The sequence below is a fragment of the Rhagoletis zephyria genome, unplaced genomic scaffold (assembly GCF_001687245.7).
Source record: "Rhagoletis zephyria isolate East Lansing unplaced genomic scaffold, Rhagoletis_zephyria_1.1 Rzeph_scaffold_00475, whole genome shotgun sequence".
Lineage (NCBI taxonomy): Eukaryota > Metazoa > Arthropoda > Insecta > Diptera > Tephritidae > Rhagoletis > Rhagoletis zephyria.
In genome coordinates, this window is record NW_016157559.1 from 5,126 (window position 1) to 25,012 (window position 19,887).

At 33.3% G+C, this 19,887-nt stretch overlaps 1 protein-coding gene across 2 annotated transcripts in view; it reads right to left on the bottom strand.

The window, feature by feature from the left end:
* Positions 1 to 5,148: 5,148 nt before the first annotated feature.
* LOC108359836 (uncharacterized) overlaps positions 5,149 to 19,887 on the bottom strand; it is a 165,901-nt gene continuing 151,162 nt past the window's right edge. For both annotated transcript variants that reach the window (XM_017611900.1, XM_017611901.1), the window contains exon 3: positions 5,149 to 6,205. In XM_017611900.1, the coding sequence (XP_017467389.1) occupies positions 5,550 to 6,205 (656 nt within the window). In that variant the 3' untranslated portion in view covers positions 5,149 to 5,549. The remainder of the gene's footprint in view (positions 6,206 to 19,887) is intronic.

The window sequence follows — 19,887 nt, forward strand, 5'->3', positions numbered from 1 at the left end:
TGAGCTTTTTAGTAAAATACCGCATTTATTTTTTATAGATCCTTCTTTCTCATATTACAAAAAAATGTTTGTATACATAGGCTCCTTTGGCCCCTATGGCCTCATGTTAATCATTATTTAAATGAGTACCTATAAATTGAATGAATATTTTTTGTCAATGCATTGTCTTCATATTTAATTTTACGGCCAATACTGCAGCTAGAGTATCAAAATTCAATCCAGATTTCTGTTATGTAGAAAATCATTCGTGATTGAAAAAACTTCTTTCAAATGTGCATTAGTTCCAGGACAACGTAACGCAAATTGAACAATAATAAATAAATAAATTTTCACATGGCATATGCTCGTCTTTAAAATGGCTGAATATTTATACCCATATTTTATCAATTTCAACATGCTGATTTTCCCATTGTTTAATTTTTTCAGGATTTAAGCATATGTTCAGTTTTATAATTTCTTCAAACAGGCAACTGTCGTCTATTGTATTCTATGGCATTCCTTCAAACAACAGCTTAAAACAAGGTGCAATATCTGTCCAATTTACTTACGACGAAGTAAAAAAAAAACCATCGATTTCTCCAAGTCCGACAAATAAGGTAAGCATTTTTTCTTCTAATCGAGATTTATATTAAAGGACAAAGTTATTCAAAATAAGAATAACTTCTGTACTTCAAATGGAAACTACTTCTTCAATTGATCGTTGAAGTCATGATACAAAAAAAAAAGTAGTTTCATTACTACTATTTTTTGATTATAAAGCAGATTTTTGACATTTCTCCAGAAGTAAACAATAAGCATAGCTTTGCCACATTGAAATTTTTGGATAGGGGAGATTTTCTTTTAAATATTTACATACAAACAATAGCAAGTTGATGTGTTCGATAATTAAATCTGAACGTTTTCTCAAGCGTTTAAAAGATACTTTGAATAATATCGATGTACAGAGATGAAGAAATACAATAAAATATAGTTTTGACACATTTATTTGTTAAAAAGCTGTTTTTCATTTTATTTTAAAGAAAATAAATAAATTTACATAACAAAACTCTTTTTTTTGTTAAATAGTCCGAAGAAGATGTAATGTTAGATATTTCGTCATTAAAGCATAGTGCGAAACCAGGATTCAGAGAAGGTTGAATGGTCTCATTGCGCTTACAATGAAAGGAGTCACAATTCAGAATTCTCCGGAAGTGAAGTATCTATAAGTAACACTGGATACAAAACTATAGTGGAAATCTAACGAGGAACACAAAACCTCTAAAGAATGGGCAGCATTTTGCCAATGTAAACTGGTCTTTAGTAAAACGTGGGGTGTGTCACCATAGGGAATCTTCTGGATTTATACCTCTATGATCAGACCCATAATTAGCCTATTTAGCACAAATAGTTGCTGGAACGGAGCTGCGACTATTGTTGTAACTTTAAAGTGCCTTGCCACTAGTGATGGGCACGTAATAGGAACCTTCCTATTACTCATCTCATACTCATCTATTCGCGCAAGTTTCATATTTGGGCAATTGGGCAACTTTGCGCATGTCTTTCATGAGGACAATTTATATTCTGTGCAATGCTTAAGTTAAAAAGTTGAACAATTGAAACTAGAATTTAAGAAAATATTTAAGTCTTACAAAAAAGCGTTGAGCACAAATTATAATGAAAGTAAACAAAATAGTTGATTGAGGATTGCACATCACACTGCGCAAATTTGCGCGACAAAATTTCCACGCAAACTTGCCCTTTTCGTGCGAATAGCTTTCCATACAAATTTTGACATCAAATTTGCGAGGGTTTTAAATTGCACAGTTTTCCCAGTTTGAGAGGGATAGGCGCTTTTAAATGAGTACCCTTAGTGTAATATGAGGGCAATAATAATCTTTTCCTTTTGGATAGCCTGCGTACAAAAACTAAAACGCATGGAAATTTGGAATAGCTAGCTATGCGTCAGCATGAACGAACGAATAAAGATCATCCAGCACGGCATGCGAGAAAAAAGTTATTTTTTTGCAGTGACGTCATTTTTTCGCCGCCATGTGAATAAAACGGAATGAAACCTGTGTGTGAATGAAAGAACCGATTAAAAAATGACGTCATCAACCATTATTTTTTTCTCAAATGCAATTACAAATACACGGTTGCCGTGCTGGGTGATCTTGTTAGTTGGTTCATGATGCGTCAGTGATATGGTGCAGCAGAGCATGGGAAGTCTGCTCGCAAAACTTCAAAGAACTACTGGCGTGTGCGGCACGAAAGATTTCTCTACAACACGTGGCGTTGCTCTTGATGCACTGCTGCACTTACCTTTACTTTGTGCCTTCATACGTGGGGAAGCCTTAACCCTGGAAGGTCATGGTTCATCGTTTCGACGACGCGAGTTTTTACTTTACCGTTATCGCTGTTTTCCTTTATTTCAATAGTGCTAATTTTTCGTACAGCGCTAGTCGGTGTTGTGCTGTTGATGTGTGCGGTTACTTAGATTCATGCGCTTCGTGTAAGTACTTATTTTTTAAATGTGCGTAGCCAACACGACGAAGGATGAACTTTGTGTATGTTTTACGTTTATGTTTTCAATGTAATTTTCTTAATTTTTTTTATTTTTTTATTTGTTTATATATTTTACTTGTGCAGTTGTAATACACGATCAATGCAACCAAAAGTTATACCGACGAAGAAAAAAAAAATGCGAAATTTGTCCCCCTTCTAAGCGCATAACAAATCATCCTATGCAAAATGCCAATAAAGTCTCTGTGGAGAGCATCAAATAGAGCTTTGCCCCTCTTGCACAAAATGAGAACTGTCGTATCTGAAATTTTTTTCCTTTTTTAGCTCATGGTATTATTTTTAAGAAAAAAAACACTTTAAATGAATTATATGTACTTTAAGTTATTTATTTTTTATATTTTCTAATTAATGTTTTGTACAAAAAGCCAAATGAATCAGAGCTGTGAAATCTTGAAATACAATCAAAAGACTAAAGAAAAGCTACTTGATATTGTTTTATTTAAAAAATATATAAACAAAATAATGTGAAAATAATAATTTTTGTGCTTTTTGAAACACAGGTTAATTAAATAACGCCTTTTAGAAATGCCGCCATGGAATCGACGAAGGATGACCTTGGCGTTATAAAAATAACTATGACCTTTCAGGGTTAAAGACCACCTGCAGGGTTAAAGAACACTGAGTGCGGCGATGCGGAAATTGCTGGCGACAGAGATTTGAGCACTTGTGTCTTTTCAATGCTATAGGATAGTACGTCACCATTACCTTTGTTGAAGAGATTCTATAATGTTGAGGTCTTTATCGGAGTTAATGGGGATAAGATTAACTTTTCTCTTGGCAAGTATGCAAGTATATGGACTACGTGGTTGAAAATAGGTGGAGCGGAAGCAGTTTACGTGAAGGCCAAGCTGCACTTAATGCACTACTTACTTCCAGACTCTGAGCGCCAGTTCAATCGAGAGTTCCTCCTAACGTCCATAACTATAATATTTATCATGTCATGAATTTCAATTTTCGTTATTGCGCATATCGAAGACAAATTTCCTTTTAATTTTGTAATGTTTTTTTTTTGTGTTTTTTTATGGCAGCAAGAAATGTCACAATCTGCTTAATTGTCAGGTAGTAAATATGGCGCCCGAAAAGTGACAATGAAACTACCTCCTTTTTTGTATCATGGTTGAAGTGGTATTTTGATTTTTCGACTCCTTAAATAAAATTGCGAAAATTGAGAATTTTTTGAAATTTTTTCCGTTTTTCGCAATTTATTTGATATTTTGAGGGTGTACGAGTCAAAGGGACCTCAGATTGGGAATCAGCGGGCCGGAATATAGTCGGCAGGTGGGGTCCGGTTAAAAGCAAACACCAATTTGTTTTGTGTGCCGGTGCAATCGACCAACAAAAGTATCGATTGAATACAAATATTCTTACAGACTTGCGTATAAACCTAAAACAATGTAGAAATTAACGTTAAAGTAAAACTAAACATACAAATATAATGTAGCAAACGAGCAATAAATGGGTATTTGCGTAGCCGGGAAAATAATTGACGTAGATAGTTGATTGAAGTGGCACTAGGTTGCAAGAAATCAACATCTAAGGAATTGAAACCCGTATTTAATTCTGCACAAGTACGAAATATATACAGGAGCATTGGCACCATAATTGGTTTGGTCGGAGAGCAAACCGAAGATATGGTGCTAGAGTGCTGCTTACACTTAGTCTACACGCAAATACAAATATCTAAAGGACAAATGTCAAAAAGGAGGACATTTAGGAGGACACTTAACATGGCTTTTAAAAGGAGGACTGTCCTTCCTAAAGGAGGACGATTGGTCATCTTAGGCAATGGCTTTATTTGAACGATATTCTAGAGATCACACGACTCATTTAGCCAATGTACGGGAAAACTTTTCATCCTGTGGAACAGCTCGGATTCCTGGCCCTCCTATAACAGAAAATGCATAAATATCTGTGCTCTTCAGTTTCCTTATAAGGAGGTTTATTGGCTTATATGACGCATCGGACCAATGTTCTAGTTGCAAGATCTTAGAAGAAGATTAAGCACGCTTGCAAGAGATCTCACAGGTGGAAATGGGACCATCGGTGAAGCTCATGGCATCGAAAGGGATTATTATTCCAAATGGTATCACAGTGCTAATTTTCTTGACCTATGTGTGAGGACGGTTCTGCTCTTTAGTTGTTTCAACTTAACTGAATTTGGTTAAAGAACGCCCAAACTCAGCAAACGGTTGAAGAATGACCTATCTCAGAATTTGGTTCAAAAATGCTCTATTTCAGCTGCCGATATATTGAATATACATGCATATATTAAAAGGGCGTTTTCGAAGCGGCAGTTAGATATGGCGACCTTCCCCTCAGCTAATGAAATATAAACTTAGTAAACGTGTCGACCTCGCTACTACAGTTCCTAAACTAGTCAGTATCTACCTTCGATAAAATTTCTGAGGGATTAAAGTTCTTTACAATAAATGAGAATCGGATGAATTTTTTGAAAAACTAAGCGACAGTATATGGTAGATTGATTTTAGTAATATTCTTTCATTGAAGTTAGATATTCATTTATTTAATAATTTTTATGCATATGTATGTATGTACATATAAATATGCATACATTTTATTTTACCTACATACATTTTAAAATACTAATCTTAAAACAAAACTTCATACTTAATGTATAAGTACATATACAATATTCAACAGGTCAATTATACTTTATATATACATATCACACACCGTCTTCAAGAGAGTCACAACTCAAAATTTGGCATTTTTGAAATTATGCGCTAAAAATGTACAAAAACTGGAGCAAATTTTTGTTATAATTTGTTTAAAAAAAAACTACGGTAAAGTCGCCCTTGCCCATATGATTATAGTTTTTCGCATTTTCTGACAAACGTATTATTTTGAGTTGTGACTCTTTTGAAGACGGTGTGCGATATGTACAAATGCATGTACATATTAATGTATGTAAGTATGAATCTTTAGTAACAGTATCATTGTGTCAATCGATCCTTGTGTCCTACTGGTCCTCAATATAGAGATCCTCTATGCTGCAGATGCTGCATCAGGCGTGGGTCCAATATATGAGGTTCGTTGGATAACGTCAGCGTCGATGATGAGCGATGTATTTGTGGGAAACCCTCGCGGGCTGCTGCAGCGGCTGCGGCAGCTTGCGAGCGCAGCAAATTATTACGATTAACCTGACGATAAAGATCGACACCACGGGGGCGTGAGTTGCGTCGTAGGGTGTTATTAAAGGTTATTTGTAGTGACAGACGCTTCTGTGACAAAGCTGCCAATTGCTCAGGTGATAGCTCAATGATCTGTGGAGCATGCGGCGAGGGAACGGTGTATAGCGTGTTTGCATTATTAGAGTTTGCGTTGTTCCCCGCCACACAAGTGCACGCGGAGTTGACTGAGATGTTGTCACCCTCGCCTATCACGCCGTTTTCCATATTGAATATCCGGTTTTCCTTAGATGTGTTGGCTGCGACAACTGGGTCTTTCTCAAATATCTTCACCACAGGCATGTGTGGCGTAAGAATTATGCCAGCCTTTCGGAATTCCTCCAAAGCATCGTCGTACGTAGGCAGTCCGGAAACGATGGTGTATGATGGAAGGGACTCTACCTCATACTCTGGAGGAAAGTGACGACAAATCTCACCTGGCTCCGGATTAGTGCGATCTGAAAAAATTAAAAAAAGTATTATAGATTAGTCATGAAACGAAGGCTATATTTGGATATAGGATTATTAGGGTACTTTCTTCTAATTGTACTAAAGAAACTATAGATTATGGAGACATCAGGTTCGATTGCCATATGAGGAAATAAATTATGTTATATTAAAAGTTTATCATGTTATTGCAATAACTGCTGAAGACATCTTTCGTTTGCATTGTTTTCTCTAATGCCAGTGTTCAAAATTTCCCTTTGGGTAATTAGTGGGGCTTTCCGGCCGACAAAATAAAATGTTTGCTCTTTCTGCTATGCGTTTCGGCGTACTTCAAGCCTTCATATGGGAGTATATTAAATTAGTATAACTATATAACAAAAAACATTGAACTAACCACTTTCATTTGACATCACTATCTTCGCCCACCTGCTCTTGTATTCTTGTTAGTTTTTTCTAAATCTTAATAAAAAATATCAGAAAACATTTACAAAATAAGCTAACCGATGACACATCTGATTTTTACGGTTATTTCTTTAGTGTATGCTCACAGGCATAGTACTATATTTTTTTGCTGGCTGAGTACCTCTTGAGCCTATACTCTATGTTTGCAAATAAGTTTGCTATTTTTGAGTCGATAACGTTTGAAGCCCATTAAGAAGGCCTTTATTACGACTCAGTAAAAATGTTTCATTTCAGACGATTTTATTACAAGCTTTTATTTAACTTGGCCTTCCCGCGGAAATTTCCAATCGATTTTAAACTAACTTCCCGACAAGGTAGAGACTTGCCAAAGAACGTAAAACCACTATAAAATTGTTAAAGCTGCCGGCGGTAGTAAATAAGAAGTATAGTTGCAGGCGCTAGTAAGGAAATCAACTTCAATAGTGTTTAAACTGCCAAACTGTTAAGTTTTAAGCACCTTTGTTAAGAATTACATTATTTGGTTTCCTTACACAGGGAGTTATGGAAATATAGATACACAATAAAAGCCAAGCATAATTCATATGCATGCATCTTAAAAGTGTACATACATAGGTACTTCTACTATCGCGCAGACGAAAAAAATTTCAGTTAGTACGATCAGGGTTACCAACTATACTTAGCTATGAAGTGCCATATTGAGGATAAAATCATGATACAAAAAAGAAGGTAGTTTCATTGTCACTTTTCGGACGCCATGTTAACTACCTGACAAATAAGCAGATTGTGACATTTCGTGCTGCCATACCTAGTCGTCAATAATCATTTATTTATTGTGAAAAAATTATTTACAAAATTAAAAGGAAATTTGACTTCGATCTGAGCAATAACGAAAATGGAAATTCATACATCGCCATATTTGAAACACAACCACCCAAGTTTTTCTTTAAATCAAAAGACCACTAAATATGTTGTCCACCGCAAAAATTAGTTATTATTAAATTCATTTATTCCAAAGCCAATCACCGAAAAGGATTTGGATGTGCTTTACAAACGTTAGCCCCAGTAAGGCTTTAATTTCGGTGCTTCATGATATAAGAGATAATATAGTTATGGACGATAGGACGTACTCTCGATTGAACTGGCTCCGAGAGGTTGGAAGTAAGTAGTTAGAGGGTAGCCCAATGCCTTAAGTGCAGCTTGTCTGTCACCGCAGACATGTAAACTTATTCCCCTCGACCTATTTTCCACCACGTAGTCCATGGCCTTGAGGATTGCAAATACCTTAGCCTGGGATGCCGAAGCATACTTCCCAAGAGAGAAGTTAATCTTATCCCCATTAACTCCGAAATAGACCCCAGATCTTGACACAGAATCAGTTTTGGAGCCATCAGTGAAGATTCGATTATGTGTGAGTCCGGGCTCAGTGCTGGTATTAAACCAGCATTCAGCCTCAGGGAACTCAACATTATAGAATCTCTAAAACAAAGGTAGTGGTGGCGTACTACCACCCCGTGGCATTGAAAAGACACGAGTGCTCAGATCACTGCCGCTAACAATTTCCGCCTCGCCCCACTTAGTGTTATACCGGCATCCGTTTCTTTTTAGTCTGCAAGTGGCCTTTAAGTAGGGCTGCCAGACGTCCCGGTTTTCCCGGACATGTCCCGGTTTTAGACTATTTGTCCCGGTGTCCCGGTCCAACCTTAAAATGTCCCGGGTTTCGTTTAAGTGTCCCGGTTTTCGATTTGATTGCACAAATTTTGCATAAAAATGACTACACTGAGAGATAAAACGCGTTGTAATATTAAGAAAAATTTTATGAATTTACTGGGGGAAATAACGCATAGTAAACATGAATATGTTTTATTTGATTATCGTTTTAAAATGTTCGTATTTAAAAACAATACTTTTATACCACGCACACGTGGTGTTGAATCAAACTGCACATTTGAATGCACATTTACATGTCTGGCTGTAGCTGAGTGCAGGAAGATGCTTGCCACAATTTGCTAATTTCCAGAGCATCAGGGTTCAATCCTTTTACAGGCAGCATGGAATTTAAATATATTTTTTTAACTTAATTATGAAAAAGCATCCGTTAAGTGCAGAGCGCTTCATTTTAATATTGGCGTATTTCAATTGAATAATTCTATACTAAATACTAAAATGTATTACGAGTTGGGTTGGTGCTCTTTCATATGCGGATTTTTTTTTTAAATTTAGCACGTTTTGCACAAGCAATAGTTGATGATTAATATATGTAAGTATTTACCTAAATACGTTAAAATGACATGCGTAGAGTTTTACAATTATATTAAGCAAAAGCCAGAAGTTTTGAAAAAAGTTCACAGCAACGAAACAAATGACTGATATTTTAATGTTACCTTGTATATATATANTAAGTATTTACCTAAATACGTTAAAATGACATGCACAGAGTTTTACAATTATATTAAGCAAAAGCCAGAAGTTTTGAAAAAAGTTCACAGCAACGAAACAAATGACTGATATTTTAATGTTACCTTGTATATATATACTTCTTTTCGTGAAACCTAAATAACTTATAAGTAAGTAAAGTGCAAGTCTGAAATGACCAGAAAATTTCGTTGATTTTTTGCAATTATTTATTTTTTGCTGACAGTGTCTTCCACATACACAAAAATGTCGAACATAGTTTGTATGGAAGAAACTCTCAGTAAAAACAATACCAAAAATCAACTAAATTTTTATGGGCTGCAAAACTTCATTTTTTAAATTTTTATAAAAAAGTCTGAATAGAAAGTTTCGCATATGTATGCAAATTTATTGCATTTTCCCGAGTTTTGCACAAAGTTTTGAAATTTTATTTTTATGTTTTCTGATGTATTTAGTATAAACTGTATTTTTATAAGGAAGAAAAAAGGTTCATGCATTGTGAAAAATTCTCTGTGCTTTAGTTGTGATAAATTGTTTTGTTATGCTGGTGTACGTTGTAATGATCTCATGATCTCATGTTTTTATGTTTTTGTTTTTGTTTGTCAAAATACAATTTTACTACATCCTTTCGTACATAATTTTTGTCGAAACGAAAGGGAAGGGAACGAGAGGCCTCTCCCCCCCTTAAGTGTCCCGGTTTGGCAACGGAGATATCTGGCAGCCCTACCTTTAAGGCTTCCCTACTTATGAGTGATGGTAAGTGCAGCAGTGCATCCATAGCAGCCCCACACGGCAGGTATGTAAGCATACTTCCCACGCTCTTGAATGAGAATCTGCTCCACCATACCACTGACGCATAGCTAATTATGGGTCTGAGGTATAAATACACAGGATTACCTATGGTGACACACCCACGTTTTGCCAAAGACCTGTTTACATTGCCAAAATGCTGGCAATTCTTTAGAAGTTTTGGGTTCCATGATAGATTTCCACGATGGTTTTGTATACAGAATTACTTCTAGATACTTCACTTCAGGAGAATTCTGAATTTTGGCTCCTTTAATTGTGAGGGAAATGACACCATTCAACCCTGGTTTCGGATCATGCTTTAATGACGAAATATCTAACAGTTTTGTTATGTAAATATATTTATTTTGTTTAAAATAAAATAAAAAAAAGCTTTTTAATAACATTAGNTATCTAACAGTTTTGTTATGTAAATATATTTATTTTGTTTAAAATAAAATTAAAAAAAGCTTTTTAATAACATTAGTTATTATAAATGTGGAAAACTGGATTTAATTTTATTTCTTCATCTCTGCACATCGATATTATTCAAGGGATCTTTTAAACGCTTGAGAAAAACGTTCAAATTTGATTATCGAACACATAAACTTACTATTTTTTATGTAAATTTTACTCTTTTATTAAATTCTAAATATTTAAAAGAAAATCTCCCCTCTCAAAAAATTTCAATGTGGCAAAGCTATGCTTAATGTTTACATCTGGAGAAATGTCAAAAATCTGCTATATAATCAAAAAATAGTAGTAATGAAACTACCTTCTTTTTTGTATCATGTAAATAGAAAATTAAAAGTGCCAAAAAAGCTGTAATTCTTTTTAGTTCTTCTTATTTAGCATTAAAATTACAAACACATTCCTAAAACAAAAGTCCAATGCAAAGTAAGACAAACCAGTTGTATACGCTATAGAAATTAGAAAATTTTAGTTGACAAAAAGAAGTACACGCAAAGGATTTCACAAAAATGAATGGAAATATTATTATTTTTCAAAAGTGCCAAGTTGAAAAATTAAGTGCCAAATCNATTAAAATTACAAACACATTCCTAAAACAAAAGTCCAATGCAAAGTAAGACAAACCAGTTGTATACGCTATAGAAATTAGAAAATTTTAGTTGACAAAAAGAAGTACACGCAAAGGATTTCACAAAAATGAATGGAAATATTATTATTTTTCAAAAGTGCCAAGTTGAAAAATTAAGTGCCAAATCGAAAAATTAAGTGCCATTTGAAGTAAAATACGGCCAAAAATGGCACGGTTTGAGCCAAGTTGATAGCCCTGTGTACGATGTGTTTCTTCTGAATACTGTTAAGGCGATGTGGATAATGCTGCATAGTCGTGTGCCATGGGATGGTAAAGGTAAACGGAAAATAATTATCTATAACTAACATACCGAAGTGTCAAAAGGCTTAGACCCAATTTCGGATGGCCTACTTAAGTAGAGATTATTGGTTAACTTTCACTATTAATTTTCAGATCATATATTTAATCTGAACTTAATTGGTCAATATTGGTTATTTAAATATGAGATATGCAACCCTGGGTTTGTTCCAAACAACCAAGATTGATTGGTAGGTGGTTCAATCAATCCCACCAAATCCCACCAAAAAACAATCAGCTTTTCAGCACAAAATGTAAACAAACAAACAAATGCAATAACAATTTCAAGGAAGAAGCAGCAGTGCTGCCAATTGATTGGCATATTTTAATAAAGTTCATCTGAAACCCAACGAAAGCTAAATGGAATTTAAACAGCAATCCACAATTAAACTTAAGTGCCGTTTAAATATTCATTTGAAATTGGCCCTTAGAGCCCGTTGTTCAATGTCTGATTAACACAAATCGGAGGTAGAAGCTCCGGTTAAATACAACAACTGCTTTATCGATCACATGTTATATGCATGATGTCGAAATCTTCGATAAAGATGTACTGGTGATAGCCATACATTGAACAACGGGCCCTTAACTTAGATGAAAATGCTTCAGTTTAAGATAGACTTTACATTTAAAGAACTGTTTCTATTTAAAGCAACAAACTAAAATCTTTATAAGCGCTGTTTTCTTTATATAAATCAAAAAAAATATATAATGTAACAAAAAAGTATTTTTTAAAAACAAGCTCTTATTTTACATGTGCAATCAAAGGAATGAAATAAAATAGTGTAACAAAAGTTTTTTTAGCAAAGGATTTTTAAAACTGCACTAAAATTAATAAAATAAAATAAGTTAAGCTTTCGTCAAAGTTAGGTAGGCAATTATTGTTAATCAGCTGAGATATTCGATATCTTCTTCAATTTCACAATCTCAACACGGTTTTTCTAAAGGAAAATCTACTATGACTAATTTATTGGAGTTTACAACTCATGTCTCAAACGGGTTTAGAGAAAATGTTCATACCGACGTAATATACACCGATTTCAGTAAAGCTTTTAAAGCAAAGTTGTCACTCGTTACTCATCCGTTAACTCGACCTAATCGGCTTTCAGCCCAGTCTTTTTCAATGGATCTCTTCTTACCTCTCTGATAGAACACAAAAAGTTATTGTTAATACATACTATCTTTAGCATATCCAATCAGCTGATGAATTTGATTCTGTAGTTGAATAGTTTTAGATCTCGACACTTAACTAACTCTTGTTTCCACTACTCGGCACCAAAAAACTAAAAAAAAAAGTTCCGTATGTCATGGGGACTGAGCCCCTCGTGTCGGTAGGGCGGAAATTGAGGGTAAAAAACTATTGGGATTAATTAATTAATTAAATCACTCGAAACCTAATGCATGGAATTAAATGCACTTTCCACGAATGTAGAGGTCTAACTTAAAATATAGAAAAAATATTAGAGAGTTGCCACCTGTTTGAAAATTGTACTTTAAGTAAATTGACAAGATAAGGTAATAATTGCAATATGGCTATCAAAAGAAAAAGGTTTAAGAAGGCTTACGGCCGATAATATTTTTGTGGAAGGTTGCCTCCTGCTTGAAAATTTTAATTTAATTTATAAGATAAATTAAGTATTACAATATGGGTATCAAACTAAAGAGGTTTAGGAAAATTTCCTGCCAAAAATATTTTTGAGGAGGGTTGCTACCTGTTTAAAAAATTTAATTCAATTAATTGAGAAGATAAGGTAAATATTAAGTTAATACTCATTCATTCATTCTCTATTTAATTTATTTGATTTTGCGAACGATTGCGCATATCCACGGCCAGGGGCGGCGGAAGACGTGGGTATGGTGGGTAATTACCCACCTGAAAATTTCTTAGAAGAAAAATAAGTCCAATTTACTTTATTGTGCAACAAACACTTAACAATACTTGTTAAGACAAATATATATTTACAATGTTTTACAATACTTACTTGGCTTCTTCAAAGCTTTGCTTATTCGCAACTACGGTTGCCAGACGTACTGATTTTATCAGTGCAGTACTGATTTTTCAACTCTTGTACTGATTTTATTGATTTCTTAAATCAGTACGCTAATGTCCTGATTTTTCAAAAATTTGTACTGATTTGTACTGAATTTTCAATTCAAACAAAATACTTTAAGATTTTCTTAAAGTTTTTACGTAACCTTGGAACTTCCTTAAACTGTACTGTCAAAGTAAGAAGAAAATAACTTAATTATATTTGAAATTTTTCAGATAATGTTTGATATGTCCAAGAAGTTAATACAACAAAAAAAGGTCAATCCTTTCATGGGCATATCGCAGGGTCGTTACATTCCAGTTGCGATAATATGATGGATCTTAAATTATTAAAAAATAAGGCTGACGTTTTTTTGTCGAGTGTTGTTAGTTATCTCGAAAATAAATTTCAGCTTAATAACAACAAATTTGGATATTCGAATGGCTTTTGCTCATAACTTACAATTCTTTTTTCACAATTTACTGACCTTGTAAAAGAGTTTTGCATACAAGACATAGAGCTAGATACTCTTTTCAGCGAATTCTTAGTCTTTCAAAGTTTTTGCGTAGTTGAAAAAATTTATTTAAGCCATGAGGAAATATAGATGAAGTTCTTTAATTAGTGTTGTTTTTTGTAATACCGAGGAGAAGCTCGGCCAAACACTAACATATGTGTAAGCGCCGATCTATTATTATTATTAATACCACGCACACTCTGAGAGTAACCGATGATTTCCCGCATAAAAAATCTGGCAACCCTATTCGCAATTTAACTCGTAGCTTTTTGTTTTACAAATGAAAGTTCTCGTTATCGAACATTCCCGTCCTCTACTACATAGAATCATCTGTCCTTCTTTTCTGTTTTGCTTTCACCTGCCATTCGTGTTTTCAGTATTCGCCACAATATTAAATATGGACCGGGACGCTTTTAAGTTTTTTCGAAATTCGATTAAATGATAATTGCCATAGTATGCGGAAGAATTCATTGGACGAATCTTCTGTTTTGCTAATGTCGGTAAAGCCAACGAATTATTTTATGCCGGACAAGGGAACAATTTCTATGTCATGGAAAATCGTTCCACAATACAATTTTTTCAATTTAGTCTAATTTATTTTTTCTAACAGTAATAATTAAATTTCATCATTTTGAAAAAAAAATAAAAAATATATTCACATGTAAATGCATCAGCAACTTTTACCTACATTTTCTTTCATCATATCGATGATATTGTTCCATCATTGTGAATGATTACAATAATTCACAATACAGATATGCTACTAAAAAAAAAAATGTATGCGGTCAAAAAACATTTTTTGGAATAAAACTCGTTTGATCTTTCAATCGATATATTTGTGTTTGATTTACACCAATTTTTAAACACTTTTGTGATTTCGCGACACTTTTAGACTTATAGGGCCCATGCCAAGTGATAGAAAAGTACTCTTGATAGTAGATTTTTTACAGATATGAGGTGAAATTTACCGAGCCGGCAGGGCTAGTGAAAAATTTGGCAGCAATCATTATCAAGCAGAACACAGAAAAACGAATGTATACACATAAATTAAAAGATAAAGATAAAAAATGGTCTATATAATTACTGCATTTTATTAATTGCTAACTCGCTGGTCTTCTTCTGCAACAACTGTCAAAAATGCTCAGCAGTAAAAAGTTAAGAATTGGTACAATAGAAATTTAAAATGTGCTCACCATAGTAAAAAGTTATTTCACCATAGAACTTTTCTACCAATTGGCACAGGGCCAGTTGTACGAAATTATTTTTCCCAGATTTGAATGTGTCAAGTACATAAATTGGTCTCAAATCGAATCATTCTGTGCGAAGTTTTGCAGATGAAAATATTATAATTGAAGTTCTGAAAATCTTAAAACGTGACCATTTGAAAGAATTACTAAACAATCCTTCACATTCTCTTCGATCAATTCAAAATATCCTTTTTGTTACACAATCGATTCTACCTCGCAAGAGTCTCAGGAAGTAATTTTAAATTCAGATGCGAAAGCTCCCAGCTTTAAAGAATTTTATGTATCTCACAATAAACTTGACGAATCACATCGCAACATGCTTATCAATACCATTGTCAACTATTTCATCAACATAAAATGTCGAACATAGTTTGTATGGAAGAAACTCTCAGTAAAAACAATACCAAAAATCAACTAAATTTTTATGGGCTGCAAAACTTCATTTTTAAAATTTTTATAAAAAAGTCTGAATAGAAAGTTTCGCATTTGTATGCAAATTTATTGCATTTTCCCGAGTTTTGCACAAAGTTTTGAAATTTTATTTTTATGTTTTCTGATGTATTTAGTATAAACTGTATTTTTATAAGGAAGAAAAAAGGTTCATGCATTGTGAAAAATTCTCTGTGCTTTAGTTGTGATAAATTGTTTTGTTATGCTGGTGTACGTTGTAATGATCTCATGATCTCATGTTTTTATGTTTTTGTTTTTGTTTGTCAAAATACAATTTTACTACATCCTTTCGTACACAGATTTTTGTCGAAACGAAAGGGAAGGGAACGAGAGGCCTCTCCCCCCTTAAGTGTCCCGGTTTGGCAACGGAGATATCTGGCAGCCCTACCTTTAAGGCTTCCCTACTTATGAGTGATGGTAAGTGCAGCAGTGCATCCAGAGCAGCGCCGCATGGCAGGTATGCAAGCATACTTCCCACGCTCTTGAATGAGAATCTGCTCCACCATACCACTGACACATAGCTAATTATGGGTCTGAGGTATAAATACAGAGGATTACCTATGGTGACACACCCACGTTTTGCCAAAGACTTGTTTACATTGCCAAAATGCTGCCAATTCTTTAGAAGTTTTGGGTTCCATGATAGATTTCCACGATGGTTTTGTATACAGAATTACTTCTAGATCCTTCACTTCAGGAGAATTCTGAATTTTGGCTCCTTTAATTGTGAGGGAAATGACACCATTCAACCTTCTCCGAATCCTGGTTTCGGACCATGCTTTATTACGAAATATCTAACAGTTTTGTTATGTAAATATATATTTTTTGTTTAAAATAAAATAAAAAAAGCTTTTTAATAAAATTAATTATTATAAATGTGGAAAACTGGATTTTATTTTATTTCTTCATCTCTGCACATCGATATTATTCAAGGGATCCTTTAAACGCTTTAGAAAAACGTTCAAATTTGATTATCGAACACATAAACTTGCTATTTTTTTATGTAAATTTTACTCTTTTATTAAATTCCAAATATTTAAAAGAAAATCTCCCCTCTCAAAAAATTTCAATGTGGCAAAGCTATGCTTAATGTTTACATCTGGAGAAATGTCAAAAATGTGCTTTATAATCAAAAAATAGTATTAATGAAACTACCTTCTTTTTTGTATCATGATTTGGAGTTAAGTTTGACGGTTGTTTGATTACCAATAAAAATTCGAAAAAAAAATATTCAAAATCAAGTTTTTGTGTCTCAATTTGTTTTGTGCGAATGTCTGCTTCATGATATTAATGCATACGGATTACTTAGAGTCTTCAAAATGTTTAGTTGGTATGTACTATTTATCTCTGCGTACGATGAGACCTCATAGAAAATAACTAATTACCGCCTTGGCCTCTTTTTTGGCGGGCAGACATGCATACAATTTTGATATTTTTTGATAATTTTTAATTTTTAATATTTTTCAGAACATAAATTTTTTGAACGTTCGCGCGTCAAATGAAAGCTTTTAGGTCTTTCAGATTGGTCGGAGCAGAAAGCTTTCTGATACAACTCTGCGCTGAACTGGTTTTCAAACGAGTTAAATGATTTAACTGGTTCAATTTTCCAACAACAATTGCGTGCGATTTAACTTGTTTATGAACATGTTTGGTTCATTTAACTGGTTCAAGCCTATTTAACATGTTTAGCTCGTCAATTTGAATGTAGTATAACGGTAAAAACAAATCAAAATATGAACAGTTTTACATTTTACACTTTTTTAAATTCTTTGACCCTAGGTGTACAAGCCTACTTATCTTTGCATTTTAAGTTCCAGAAATCGGTGCGGCAGAAATCGTCCAGCGGATTAAGTACGATAACCTCAGTGCGGTAGAATTTTGCAGCACATGGCAAGCCTGTGCCAATTATAGAATCAATCTAATCCAGCAAAAACTTCAAAAAACTTCTATAGCATTATGATACCAAGATGCGATTTACAAACTTTTATCGATGCGTTAATGTATGCTTTAAATCGTTTCAATTATTTATTGTTGAATACCCTACAGCAAGTTCCAATTTTTGGGCATTCATTGAAGCATACTTTTATAAATTTTCTAAGTCGCGCGGGAAAACAAAACCCAAAATTAATGTCTTGATATAAGAGCTGGAAGAGTGAAGTGGCTACTTAATTTACTTTACTGATTTTTTAATCAAATTTGAATTTGCTACATAGTCAAAAATAAGACTTATTTAAAGTGTTCATTTTCCTCAGTACTATACATACAGCTATCCACAATGAGATAGGAGCAAAATGTTAAGACAAGTCTCAGCTAATTCTCTTAATTTTGCATATTTCGTTATTTATAAAAAACTTTATATAATTCCACAATTTAAGGAACTTTTTCAAAATTAAAAAAAGATGCATTTTTGAAAAATTACCCAAAAGTTTTGAAATTTTTGTTTAGAATTTTAAGAAAATATCAGAGTACGCAGTTTTGTAGCCTATTCAATTCTAGTATAAGAATGTAAAAATCTTGAGTTTCTGATTTTTAGCAATTTTTTTTCGAAAGGTTGTTCGGTATTTTCTTCGTATAAAACTTGCAAAAATTTATTTTTTGTATTGAAAAAAGTTCCAAACACCCGAAAAAATCGTAAAAATCGGGAAAATTTTTCAGACTTGAGACTTGCATATTATTATACCAAAATTGAATGGAATACAAAGTTGCATACTCAGAAACTTGCTAAAAATTCTAAACGAAAAGTTCGAAATTTTTGGGTAATTTTTCAAAAATTTTGATTTTTTTTAATTTTGGAAAAAGTTTCTTGAATTGATTAAGACATTTTTAGTTGTAGAATTATATAAAGTTTTTTTTTAATAACGAAAATACGAAAAATTAAGAGGATTAGATGAGACTTGTCTTAATATTTTACTCATATTTCATCGTGGATTGGTGTACTACATATTATCATTATAAGATGTTTTTTTAACAAACGAAGTTGTTATAAATTGTTTCTTAGTTATGTTATTGAATACCATATATGTAATACTCCTATATTGGCAGTAAGAGCTAGTACCGTCCGAAAACACTACAGTACAGATATATCAATAAAAACGTACGAAAGAAAAGGAACAGAAACATTTATAAATAAACATGTACACAACACATATACAAAAACGGCACTCAAGTACACAATACATTGACAAAAACAGTACTAGACTGTCTCGCTCTGATTTCGGAATGCTTACACATTGAGAAGTTAGCTTACTGCCAATATAGAAATATTTTATATGTTGAATACTGATTTTTTTTTTTGAATGAATTGATTTTAATAAAATGTACCAAAAAAATTTTGTGCTGTTTTCTTTTTGCAAATTCATGAATAAGTCCATAAAAATAATGAATATCTTCATTGAGATCTATGAAAAAATTCATATAAACCTACAAATAAATTCATAAAATCTATGAAAAAAAATTATAATATTTTATGAACCTATTCATACAATTTTTATGAACATGTTCATTAGTTTCATTCATATTCCTAACATTCGTTCATAAACAATCGGGCCTATTCATTAATCTTTAATGAACATGTTCTCCGGCACAAAATCAACTGTTATTTGCTATGATATTAACGTCCAAGTACATTAATTTTATGTACGTTTTCCGTTCCGTGTATGTATGAAAAATAAATGTATTATAAACTAAACAATATGTTTATGTAACATACCCTATTAACCTTCTCAATTACATCAACAACCTATTTTCTTTACCTGTTTAGTCTTGTCACTAGGGATGAGAAACGATACGAGTAAATACAAGTACATACTCGTACCGAGTAGGTATCGAAAAATAAGTACTCGTATCGAAACCCGATACCAAGTTAAATTTTACTCCGAAATTTTTTCCTCTACGTTTATGTCTAAAGCAGGGATCACACGATTTGTACATTTGTACACAAAATGCCAAATTTAAATTTGTCCACATTTGCGCATTTGGATAGCAATGTACAAATGATTTGTTTTGCGATCAGACGATTTGGCTGCCAAAGATCCAAATGATTTGGCACACATTTGCGCACAGCAGTAAAGTGACAAATATTGTCCAAATTCATTCACACGATTTAACCATTTGGTCATAAATACTTAAACAGTTGATCCGGTGTCAACCATACTTTGCATTTATGATTTCGTGAGATTTGAAGTGAAATAAACAAAAATAATATATACGCACAGGTACTCAGAATTTTGAATACACCCTCAAAATATGGGCTGAAGGTAAAAAACGCGTTTTCATAGGTTGAAGCATATGCTTGCTCGTAACTTTATTTCTGTTTGCCCGATGAAAAATACTTACATCTGCTATTTAAGAGAAAACATTTCGTTGTTTACAACCATTTATAAATGATTAATTTATCTTGAGAATGGGCACCCTATGTATGTATACTAGTTAACAAAAT